A 12314-nucleotide genomic window follows, 5' to 3' on the forward strand; every position below is an offset into this window, starting at 1 on the left:
ACGTTCTAATTTAGCCCTAGATGCATCAAAGTCTCCAGGAGGCGAGTTGCTTGCTGTCTTTGTACAAATACAACGACCTCCTAAATTGGCCAACTTGACTCTGGCTAATCCACGACAGAAATTCCGGTGTGGTGGTGAAGACAATGCGCAGAACATCTGGATGCGGAAAATTTGCATCTCACTCGCATTCGCGACTTCATATGTATAAAAGCCACTGAGCGGCATGATGATCCAGTGCCAAACTCCGCTGGTCCCGACATGCAGCCCCAGCTGCCCAACGAGCTCGTTGACATGATCTTCGACCTCGTCTGGCGCACGTTCATTCCCACCATCTCTTACGACCCATCCCGCTACAGCTCCCCCAAACAGCACGCCCTCGAAGCAAGGCTCCGCTGGTCCTCCTTCGGCCGTCTCTGCCAGGCGTCGCGCCAGTTCAAGGCTATCGTGGAGGACCTCGCACGTCGCACCATCATCATCGAGTACGAGGAAGACTTCACGATGCATCACAAGCTCGCTTCGGCTGCCCTGAATCGGGAAGGTGCTCCTCTGCTCACAGAGCTCTTCATCACCATCCCGTTCCTCCAACAGACAGAGCTACCCCCAGCCGTCCTCCTTCGTGAGCGCATCTTCGACTTCATGGCCACCTGCCGCTCCCTCTCCGTGCTCCTCAACCGCTCGCACGTCTCCAAACCCGGCTTGTGCGAGATCCAGCTGGCGTTCGACTGCCTCTCCCGGGCCCAAGGCGCTTGCCGAGACGTCCACCTCGTTTGGCTGCACCCCCACCGCGCACGGTTCTGGCTCCCGACCACCCTCGTACCCGCGCCCGCCATCCTCTCCCCCGCCGCCTTTCAAGGCGCCGTCACGCCGCAGTACCCCGGGGTCCGCTCCCTGCGCCTGGCGAACTACCCGCGGTGCACGTGCCCGTGCGTCGGCGGGCAGCGCGGTGGGGCCGGCGGCGCCGGGCACGTCCCGCGGTGCCTCTCGCACCTGCTCCCGACGCTCTTCCCCGAGCTCGAGCGCGTCCACTTCGAGACGCCGTGCTCGCTCAAGCACGTCGTCCTCCCCCCGGCGGTCGCGCGCCTCGAGATCGACGCCCCCGCCCCAGTGCGGGCGCGCGAGCGGGAGCCTGGTGTTGTGGAGCTTGGCTTCCGCGGTGAACGGGGGGCTAATGCGGATGCAGGTTGAGGAGGAGGATTGGGCGTGGAGGAAGAAGCTTATTGTGGTGAACACGGGCCCGCTCGAGCCCGACGGATGGGCGGTGGCGATGGCGGCGTGCGAGAAGGCGGGAATCGGGTTAGAGCGCCGTGCCGTGTACAAGATAGGATCTGGGACCACGATCGAAGCTGTACAATGAGGCTCGCGCTGGTCGGTTTGCGCAGTGTCATCAGGCCATTGTTCATCCGACGGGAGCACTAACGAACACGAAGAGGATAACTAGATTAATCGAATGTTATGAGTAATAACCTAATCCGACTGCTTCTGCCGGGATGCGCTAACGATACAGTAGGATTGCGTCCGCGTTCGGGCCAGCGAACGCGCCGACTTGCCATAAGGAGCGTGGATGTTGATCGATTCTTCGTGCCCCAACTAGTTCTCCCTTCTGGCTAGCCTAGTAGATTCCCTTTCGTCAGCTCACCATATCGGCTATGTATAGAAAGCTCGAGCATTACACACCCGTTGTTGATGGCGATGATGGAAGCAACCTCGTCGACAGTGTAGTGGGTCGTGGGTCGAAGGAACTCGTTGCGGCTCGCGAGGAAGTTGCTCAAAGAGAACGTGCACAACGCGGGGTACCAGCCCGAGTGTCCCGTCTCCGCGCGGTCCCCGTCAGCATACAGGACGACGGCCGCCTCAGAATCCGGCTCCTCCAGAGTGCGACCCCAGATGCGTCGAGCCCACTTGACCTGCAAGCCCCGGCCGCCTTCTTCTGAAGGGGTGATGCGGAGCCCGATGACGTGTGCCTTGTGGTGGCATCCGACCAGCTTCGAGTACCGGTTCATCTGCTTAGTCGGGTCCTTCGTGACCTTGTCCTCGACAGAAAGAATGATCTGCAACGGCATCCCGTCGTCGGCTCGAGTAGTGACGAGGAAGTCAGGGATGCCGACGCGGCGCCGACCGTCCGCCTTGAGGCCCATCCGGAGCCCGTGCTTGTCGTGAGTGTAGCCGAGGGTTGAGCCCACGTCAGGGAAACCCCCAACTCCTAATTAGGACTATTTAGCACTAATTAGACCAATAGTCAGGAATAGTTGATTAGGTCTATTTAGAAGTCCCAAAAACTAATCTAGTCAAATAGACAGGGATAGTCATAGGTGTAGGCAAGCATTAGTTCATACATCTAGACATAGTAGGGCAGCTCATAAATAGTTCAGATTAGCGGACCAATATCAGGGACAGTCACACAGATAGAGAGGTAATGAGAACGAAATATATTGGCAATGACGACTAGACTACACAAAGTATTGTACAAGACAACCAGCTATTTACAGAGATCAGTGCGCACACGGGGAAGGCAGACGAGGCGGGCGAGGGGTAGACGGGCAGGATGGGAACAACGTGGGTGACGCGTGAATGGCGCATGCGAGGTAGACATGCAGCCAACATGGGAACGACGTGAGCGACTGGGCAGCCGACAAGACGTGGACGTGGGCGAGGTGGGTGGACGAAGAGGACGGGGGCGTGAGCCAAGTGGGTGGGGCGGGCAAGGTAGACGAATGACATCGGGGACTTGGGTGACGTGGGCGAGGCAGACGACGTGAGCGAGGTAAGAACGAAATAGGCAAGCGTCGCACGCCGCGTTCCTCCAGTCCCTCGGCGCGACGCACATCGTCGACCACGCACTCCCCATCCCCGAGCTCCTCGCCGCGGTCTCCGCCGCCGCTTCGAGCGCGCCGGTGTCCTTCGCGTACGTCGCGATCAGGATGGAGGACACGCAGCGGCTCGCATACGCCGTGCTCGGCGACCGCGGCGGCTTCGTCTCGGTGATGCCGCGCGCGGGCCCCGAGGTCCTCGCGCCAGTGCAGAGGGAGGGCGACGGGAAGCCCGTCGCGCGGCCGTTCGCAAGCTTCCAGATGCCGCCGAATCAGGCACTGGGCGTCGGGGTGGACAAGCGGCTAACGGGGTGGCTCGCAGATGGGACAGTGAAGCCGAACTGGGGCGAGTGGACGAGAAGTCAGCACGTAGAAGAAGCGGAAAGAAAGTTAGAATGGCGGAGGGACGCACAGCGGGTGGGCCAGGAGCTGGGGACAGTAGAGCTGGCCGCCGGAGTAGGAGGAGCACGCGGACGAGGAGGTCGCGCCGACGACGGAGTACGCGCCAGGTGTCGAGCACTGCGAGCAGCTGCCCGCGCTTACGTGGTCGGAGTAAAAGCCGGAGCAGCTGTGAGTACACACGCACAGAGCACGGTCCATCGAAAAGAACGTACCAAGAGCAGCAGGCGGACGCACCCTCCAACGAGAACTGCCCCGCAGGGCAATCCTCGCACCGAGCCGCGCCGTCGCCTGGCTGGGATTACAGGTGGGTGTATCGACAACGCAGGAGCCCGAGTCGTAGTGGGCAAGCGGGCGATATACGAGACAGCGACAACGGCTGCACAGCATGGCCGCACCGGTGGAACGAGCTTCGTTGGGACGTGCTCGTGGTGGGGACAGGGTTCATGGTGCGGCCAGGGCCTGGCAAGGTGGTGGGCAAGATGGGGAGCGCAAGAGGGCAGAACGAGGGACTCACCAAGACAGCTCGTCGCGGCGGGCAAGGGGCGTGCTCGCGTGCTCCTCGAAGATGTTGCATCAGGACGAAAAGACGCGGAGGACGGGGAGGACGGGGAGAACGGGGAGGACGGGGAGAACAGGGAGGACGGGGAGAACGGGGAGGACAGAGAGGGTGCCAGCACAGACACGCTAGTAGCAGGCGCTGCCTCTGGAGGCGTGGGAATCAACGCGTGTCGCGTGCACTCCCGCCCTTGGCACTGCCAGCAGCGTCCTCGTCGTCCCCTTGACGTTGCCCTCGATCCCCTCCACCTGACTCCCGTCCTCGCCGCCCCGACGCCAACCCTTGCCCCGTCTTCTCCGATGCCGCGTACCGAGCCCAACTGCAGGGAGCACGACGTGCACTGACCCCTCTGCTCGAACTGCCCGCATCGCCATGTCGCCCACTTCGTCCGTCTCGCCTGCCTGGCCCGTCTCACCCGCCTCGTCCATCTCGTCTGTGTCGCCCACCTCGCTCGCGTTACCCCAGATCTCGCCTGTCTTGCACTGTCTTGCACCCGCGATCTCGCTCATGCCACCCACGTCCGTCGCCACCTCCGCGACGCCCGCATCTTGCCCCTCTGAGCCTACGTCTCGCACCTCGACCGCGTCCCCTGCGTTGACCGCGCGATTGCATCCCCTGTGTCACCCACCTCGCCCGCCTCGCCCGGCTTGTGCATCTGGCCCATCTTGCCCACCTCGCTCGTCTTGCCCTCGCCCGCCTCGCCCACACCCCGCCGTGTTGCCCCTTCGCCCTCGCCTGCCCTACTCACATCGCGCTTACCTGCGTTTGTCAATCCCGCCTCTCGCTCGTTGCTCGTCCCGCTCTCCTTGCTCGTCCCGCTCTCCTTGCCCGTCCCATCCGCCTCGCCCATCTCGCCCGCGTCGCACTCCCGTCTCGCGTCATCTATTTCACCCACTTCATCCTCGTCGCCTGCGTCTCACCCCTGCGTCGACATGTCACCCACGTCTCGCTCCTGTGTGACTGCGCGACCCGCCTCGTCCGCCCACGTTGTCTGCGTCCACGTCGCCCTCGCCCCCACCCACGTCGTGTTGTGTGTGTCCGTGCCGCCCTCCTTGTCTGTGTCGCCTCCCTTGCCCGCGTCTGCGCCCGCGTCCACGACCCGCCTCGCCCGCGTCTGCATCATCCATGACGCTTACCTCACCAACCTCGCTCTTGCCTGTGTCACCCGTCTCGCCCGAGTGGATGTGTTTAGTGTCTTTGTTCGTAGTCTACTGTGTACCTTGTAGTGTAATGAACACATATTTGCTTCTCCTTCACGTTTTTGTGATCTATTGATTGTGTTGGTAGTTCTGTGGGTCTCCGGAGATGCAGTAGTTAGTCACTGGTTAGACCCTGTGCTAGGTGTGTGCATTCCGACTAGACAGCAGTGTCCAGTGATAGGTGAAGTAATAGTTGCAGATAGATATATTATATGAGAAGCTCAAGCACTAGTATCCCTTTAGTACCTGTTAGAAGGGTCAAAACTCAGTAGTCCCATTAGTGAAGCGATAGCACTAATATTATACTTGATAGTACTAATTAGGATTTTGGGGTTTTCCTGATGCATACCGCTCTTCGAAAGGTCGGCACTGAGAGAGTTCTGCGGCCTGTTGAAGGTGGACTCGTCCCGTACGCCACTGGTGTCGCGCGCGGGAGAGGGGCCACCCGACAAGCACGGTGCTTCAAAATAAACCGCAGTCTGAGGGAACTTAGAGTCGCGATCGAGATGAACACGCTCATTACCATCCCTGAAGGTACTGGCAATGGGAGTGGGTGCTTCATTATGACCTGTTATGACACCTTTGATATACGTCACGGCATTCTCCTCCATCAAGAGGCAACACTCACTGTAGTTTGCTTGGTGGACACGAGGGTGGGTGGGAGGCGTGCTCGAGACGGGGTTAAGCGCCTCAGTACGATTTTTGGCAACACCTTTGACAGTGACAGTGATTCAGCGAACAAGTACGAATGCAATGTAGCACTCACCATGAGATGCTTCATACGACCGAAGCGAAAAAAGCGGGGTGCTTGATACAGAGAAGTCCGGAGCCGCGGCAAAGGCTGCTCTCAAGGGAGTAGAGTATACCCGAGATTGGGAGGGCGACGTGCGAAAGAAGGACGGCTCACCGCCGTCTGAGGCCAACATCGCTGCTTCCTGCGCTGTGTCTCGCCATCTAGGAACAGCTAGCACCAGGGGTTCTCCCGCGCCATTCACGTCTGTTGATGCGACACGATTGGCTGCCTCGGGAAGTCTGGCCTTGGGAGCTACACCGAAGCAGAGATAGGCTGTATATATGCAGACGAGAAGGCCATTAGCGAGCTCATCCACGTCGCACTCAAATTTGTCATCATCGATCGTGATCTCGGTGCAGCCCCTGATAATCCATACCGGGATAGAAGCAAGAAACTGTTCAACAGTCTGGCCAAGATTTGTCACTTAAGAGTCGGATCACGAACCATAAATCAAACACACCTGAGAAAGCAATTTATGGAGCCCCTTCTCCTGTATGCTCACAACCGTTTCCTGCAAGTTTCCAGATGACGTAGAAGGAGCACTGTTATCAGCAGACAAACTAAAAAGCGCCCGAGACGACTCGGAACGTGCATCGGTGGATGAGACCGAAATTTCCTTGCCGCAAGAGCATATTCGGAGCAACTGGTTCACTGTCGCGGATACAGGGAGACGAGTATCCTCGTCGTTGGCGCGAGACGTGCGCTGATCGTCGATCTGATCCTGTGGTCAACGAATGTGCAACTTGGACTTCAGATACGCGCATAGAAACCTTTGACTGGTGCAACGCACCAGGATCTTCAACAACTCCTTAGAGTGGATCATCATTGCTTCCACTTGACCCACTGCTGGATGGCGTTTGCTAGATCGTGTGTTGCTACCACCAGATTCGCGAATCAGCAATTGCTCTGTTAGGCTGAACGGCTTACCGTGAGGAACCCTGCACGAAATGTTCTCAGTGTCTTCCGTGAAAAAGTTAACGGATAGAATGAGAATTTCAACGCACCAGATTGGACCTGCACGTTGTGAGGAAACCGCTCAGGAGCTCGGCTTGCTCGCGTATAGCAAGCAATAGCTTCGCACTCTGCTCTTCGGCTCGTACGGCGGGCTCAATAGTATGGACCTGGGGCTCATCGGCGAGTGGTTGAGCTTCTGTGTCTTCCACAACGGTGTTTGATGTGGATGCATGAGACGACGGTTCCTGAGGGCTGGTGATTGAAACCGGAATTAGCGGAACGGCGGTCCAATGGAGCAGATGATGTGTGCGAACGACTGGGAGATGTTTACCACCCGATTTCGCTTTGAAGAAGGATCGGAATGGTTGTTTGCCTTGCGCTTTCCCATGGCGAGGAATAGAAGGCAGTGGTGACTCGTGAGAGAGCCTGTGCCCGGCGAGAGTGGGGGATTGATCGACAGTATCAAGAGGATGTTAATCAGCGAGAGGCGGATATATGACAGAGTATAATAATTGTCAAAGGATAGCGAGCGGGATTGAAATGAAAGCAAGCACAAACGAGAGGGTGGTCAGCCGGAACTTGGGACAGAGTGGTTGGCTGCACGGGAGGAATGCGGACCGTGGCGGCTGCAGGGAGGAAGCACCTGGACGCAGAAGTCCGCATCTTCGTGCATATATGTTGCGAGGAGAACAATGAGCCCGGCATTTGGCCTGGAAAAGTTGTTCAGAACAAGAGGGCCACAGCGACATCAGCAAAAGGTGTTTTTAACGGTAGCGCCCGATAGCACGCGACACTGCCATATCGGGACAGGTCGTCTATTGTCTGCGCGACAAGTGATGGTAGCAGAACGGTAGCAGCTGGCATTCATTCGTCTTTACTATGAGGTTCGATCAAATATTGTGGCCGCAGACAGGATATGATGGATATACTACAGGCACAAGTAGCTTGAACAGAAAGCTGTAGTCGATGATAGTAAACGATCATGCGCTCCTTCAAGGGTGAATCACGGGGCGCGCGGGGTGCATAAGAGGTTCGTATTTAGCTATACGGTCGGCTCGTGAGGACGCGAACACTGCGCGCGGCAGAGAACGCGATGCGCGCGACGATATGCGGACGGACGTCAGCGCAGGCGCCTGTTCCGCTTACGCGCCGCGCGCGGAGTCCTCTGTCCGGCATCGATGGCGAGCCCCATCCTCTGTTCCCTTAATCTTTCTTGACGCCTTTTATCCCTTTCGTTGCTCTGTTTACATGCGAGCGCGAGCTTGTGAACTGGAGCAAGGCCTACTCTGCGGACCACCACCACGAGAGTCAGCGGAGCGCTCTGTTTGATGCTCTCATTGTCACGAGCTGCGCGGCAAACTCTCGCACAGGGCACTGGGCGAGGGGTCGAGAGTTAAGTCAAGATATATACATCCACGACGGGCAACGGCCCAGCTTCGGAGCCCAAAAACGCGTAGACAAAGCCTATCAAAGGTGTCATTTTCGGCAGGTGTTTTTCCAGGGGAGAAAAAGGGTGGGAAAGGCGAACTTTTATGTCAAGTTTGTGTATGTCGCAGAGTATCCTGAAAGGTGACGTTTTGGGCGAATGTTTCGGCCCGACAGAATACTATGCTCAGAACAAAGACATTATAATTCGTGGTAAAGGCAATAGAACGTGTATACTATGTGAGTAACAAACAAGTTAGTACGAGTGATAAGTAACGGGTGTTATTGAAATGGGCACCAAAGGTCTCTTTATCGATCCTTTTCGGCACCCCGTAAAGCACCCGGAAAAATTGCCCATTTTAGTGCCTTTTTCACACGCGCACAAAAGGCGGCAGAAAATACACCTTTGACAGGCTTTTTCTACGCGTTTTCGGGCTCCGAAGCTGGGCCGTTGCCCGTCGTGATCGCTGGGGCCCGAGACGTACAGAGGTCCGTGTTAGTAGCGATATTCTGAAGTCTAAAAGTTGCTTGCAGTGATTTCTTTGCTAATTGTTGTGACCCGATGCGGCGGCGCCGCAGTGGCGTCCCGCTTTGGCCTCTCTAACAATATCCAGACACGGGCGCGTGTGCTGGGTTGCGCGCCTACTGGGCTTTATCTGCGACCACCATCATCCCCCAAGCGCAATGTGCCACTCACACTCGCGCGCGATGTATCAAGACACGGTCAGTTCTTCCTCACCCATCAGCATAGGCTCGCTCACATACACACTTCTGTCGACATCGACATGGCTTTAACACCGCACTCACACCGGCGAAAACCCGCGCCCTCAAGACTGCGGGTACAAAAGTACGCTTGAGTACTTACGTTGCTTATGGACACGGGTCGGTCACATGTGAAGCCTGATTCCTCAGCCTCGCCGACAGTTTCGATGCGGCGCCGCGCGCTCCCATGCGAGCCAGCGACCCAACACTGACCATTTGCTTGCCACTGGGGATTCAAGGCGATGTGGAGGTGGTGCGGCAGCCACCGGCTCCGTGGGAGCACGGTGTACAGGTATGTCTTCAGAACGTCCGAGCGCAGCAGGCGAGCAGGATATCACGGTGTACCGCATGGTCGAGCCCGCGCATCCTGAGCTCCTGCTGCTAGATCTGCGCGCGACCGCTTCCGGTAGGCGTTGCTGAACGCGCGCGACGCGTCCGCCCCGAGCAGCCACCCGTTCTGCAGAGGCAGCAGCTCACTGGTTTGTGTTCCTCTTCCTTCTCTACCGAGATCAGTTCTACAGCCGCTCATTCCACCAAGTCCACAGCGGCCTCGACCGACGAGTCACAGTACTCGCACTTCACCTGGGCGATTGCCCCGCGCAAGCAGCGGTCTCGAGTCGGCCCACATGTCTGTCTCCCACGACTACGGTGTCCTCATCGAGGACGAGGGGATCGCCCTCTGTGGGCTCCTCATTATCGACCCTATAGGGTACCCTCAGGTACGTCCTTGATGGAGCGGCATACGTCCGGGAATCACGACTGATTGTGCGTTCGGTGGAGCTGGAAAAGTAAATTACGATCAACGACCTCCCCGTGGGCTGCTCTGTCGAGGGGACGATCCGGCTCGTGAATGCATTCCAGTCCTCCCGGGTGCGTCTCTCTTCCTCCGCGCTCCCTGTGGCCGTTCCCGCTGACTTCTCCTCCCTCCCTCCCCCTTCCCCGACGCGACCATCCACCTCTCCACGCCCAACCAATTCACCCTTTCGCGCCCATGGTGCCCCTCCATGCCCGATCTGTCTATCTTGCCGCGCTCAACCGACCTTTCCGCGCTCTCCACATTGATTTCTCTATCAGGTAAGCAATCCCCAGATACAAGTTTTCTACATTACTGACCACTCCGATAGTACTCACAATAGGGAACACTCCGTCAATTCGGGGAGATGTGCTGGACGAGAGGCTTCAAGCTCGGCCACATCGCCGACCATGTAAGTTCTTTGTTCTGCTCATGTTTCCGTTGCGTAGAATACCGGCTGTTTCGTATTTACCCCGAATGGATTATTGTGCGATTGGAATTATACGTGCGCCCCTGTGTGCGACGGAAGGCGATAGTGTTCCGCAGTTATCTGTCATCTCCTCCGCTAAATCTGACACTTTATCGTGAGGTGCTATCATTTCATGCGCCGCAGATGACCGATATATGGTCGCACGCGCACCCAGAAGTGATAGCACTGTCTGCGAGGTACGATCATCATTTGATAGTGGAAGAAGCAGACGATAATACACCATGAGTTACTGTAGTACTTGGATGCTCAGCTACTGTCTATTTTCTTCGCTATCACTAATTATCGTACGCTACGAATGCCCTCGTCCACTATCAGACGCTACCGTTTCCGCGCCCATTTTGCTGATGGAGGTCCGCCGTGGTACGAAGAAACGGAGCGCCGTTCGGCGGCCCGGCAACCCGCACACACGTGCCAGCGCCTACACGTATGATTCGAACATCGGCGTCTGCAGCCGCCTCAATCTCCACCTACCTTGACGTCTTGCCACTCATCCCCACGTCCCCTCCTCAATCTCACCACGATGGCTACTATGACTGTCACAGGACCTGCGGTCTGCAAGATTCACTTGCGGCCCCCCACACCAGAAGTCGTCTTCTTGGCCGGATACGTCTTCTCCCTCACAGCAATCGCCCACCTCTGCATGAAGGCCTATGGCATCCCGGAGGAGACCATTTACCGGGTAGGACCTCTCCAAGCTGCCAACGAATACCTCAAAAGCTACCTGGATCTCGACAGCCCTCAATTCATTCCCTTCGATTGCGATCAGTGCCGCAACCAGTGTGACCCCGCGCTGAAGGGGCGCTTTATACTCCCCTGCCACCTTGCGTTTGTTGATCAAGGAATGAAGCGTCCCGACATTCCCCTCGACGCCGACGCGAAGGCTTATCTTGACTACTGGTACCCGCCTTCTCTACGAAGACTCGAGCACTTTTCGGACGTCAATTTCATAGTCACCCGGTATCCTGCACACCACGGACGTGCGTACCGGTCGTGTACTCATCATATCACCTGCGTTCTGATCGCTGATGAACGCCTTCCAGCCAGAAGGATGATCCATGTGAAGGCAGGGGAGTACCAGTTGATCCACTTGTCGGGCCAGTCCGACGAGATGATTGTGCAAAGCGCCGTTGAACGTTTGAAGGAAGATGAGGATCATGGCTATCCGGCTTCGCTACTCGTGAGTCTCACTTCCGTTTATTGTAATGGCACGCACTGATAGTAGTAGGGCCCGACGCTTCCTGCCAAGTATATCTTCCGCACGTTGACGACCTCCTCTAAAGGACTTCGGTCCCGCAAACGTTCAGTCAGTGCTTCCCTTTACTATGTGCATTTGCTATACTCATAATGGCCACCGTCTGCAGCGCGAACCTTGGTCCCCGTACAAGCGTCCAGAGTCGCGACGACGTTCGTGATTTCATTTCATCAGGGTCCGCATGTCCCTGCCATTTATTGTTATTACATATCTTTATTTGTCTTGAACGCGTTCTTCGATTCGTTTGTATTGCATATTGGCATACCTGCGTTTGCTCATCGATTACCTACCGACCCCGTCCTCTGCCCGGAGCGTTATCCGGCGCCGTGATAGCTGAGTACGTCGCGCTTGTACCCATCGTTTGCACCCCCATGAGCTTAAATTTTGCCTGTGCAGTGGCGTGACCGCGCTCGCTGACGCGACTACGCCTCACGATTTCCCCACACCTTGCCGCCCGCGCGCTGCTCTTGAGATTCACATTCGTACTCCTTGTCAACCTCAGGTGCGCACTGGAGCTGGGGTACGATCAAGGGATCGAGTCCGAGTCGTCGGTACCCCGCACAAATGCAATGTCCTTTAGACGCAAGAGAGCGCGGTGACGGTCTCACTCACACTCGCGCCTGCGCTGGGCCCGGAATAGGGAACGCGCGGGCTCGTCGGCGGTGATTGTGTTACTTACGCTTGTGGTGAATAGATACGTCCGCAGTTCAAATTAGTTGACGTCCTCCTGTGTCCTGCACTCGGGCGTTCTTACTGTGCTCTGCCCCAATGTTGACGCGATATTATAGTCCTGATTATGCTTGCGTTGACGAAGACGAGCCTGCTCTTGACCGTGCCCCAAGTTGCGCAACGAGGGAAGCATCCCTCGCTCTCCAGCGCGT

General features: G+C 57.2%; 2 protein-coding genes across 2 annotated transcripts; both read left to right on the forward strand.

Moving 5' to 3' along the window:
* Positions 1-2588: 2588 nt before the first annotated feature.
* Positions 2589-3363, forward strand: BXZ73DRAFT_110071 (uncharacterized protein; the record flags this gene model as incomplete). The annotated part of the gene is made up of 3 exons (XM_048017327.1): positions 2589-2651; positions 2805-3137; positions 3268-3363. The coding sequence occupies 3 exons, from the start codon at positions 2589-2591 to the stop codon at positions 3361-3363; spliced, it is 492 nt and encodes a 163-aa protein (XP_047870671.1).
* A 5829-nt stretch (positions 3364-9192) lies between these two features.
* BXZ73DRAFT_84446 (uncharacterized protein) lies at positions 9193-11593 on the forward strand (the record flags this gene model as incomplete). Its single annotated transcript, XM_048023979.1, has 10 exons — positions 9193-9304; positions 9420-9526; positions 9561-9617; positions 10035-10103; positions 10305-10357; positions 10497-10531; positions 10724-11158; positions 11222-11358; positions 11407-11484; positions 11543-11593. The coding sequence occupies 10 exons, from the start codon at positions 9193-9195 to the stop codon at positions 11591-11593; spliced, it is 1134 nt and encodes a 377-aa protein (XP_047870672.1).
* Positions 11594-12314: the final 721 nt, after the last annotated feature.

The sequence above is a fragment of the Epithele typhae genome (genome assembly GCF_022376455.1).
Source record: "Epithele typhae strain CBS 203.58 chromosome Unknown BXZ73scaffold_317, whole genome shotgun sequence".
In the NCBI taxonomy this organism is placed as follows: Eukaryota; Fungi; Basidiomycota; class Agaricomycetes; order Polyporales; family Epitheliaceae; genus Epithele; species Epithele typhae.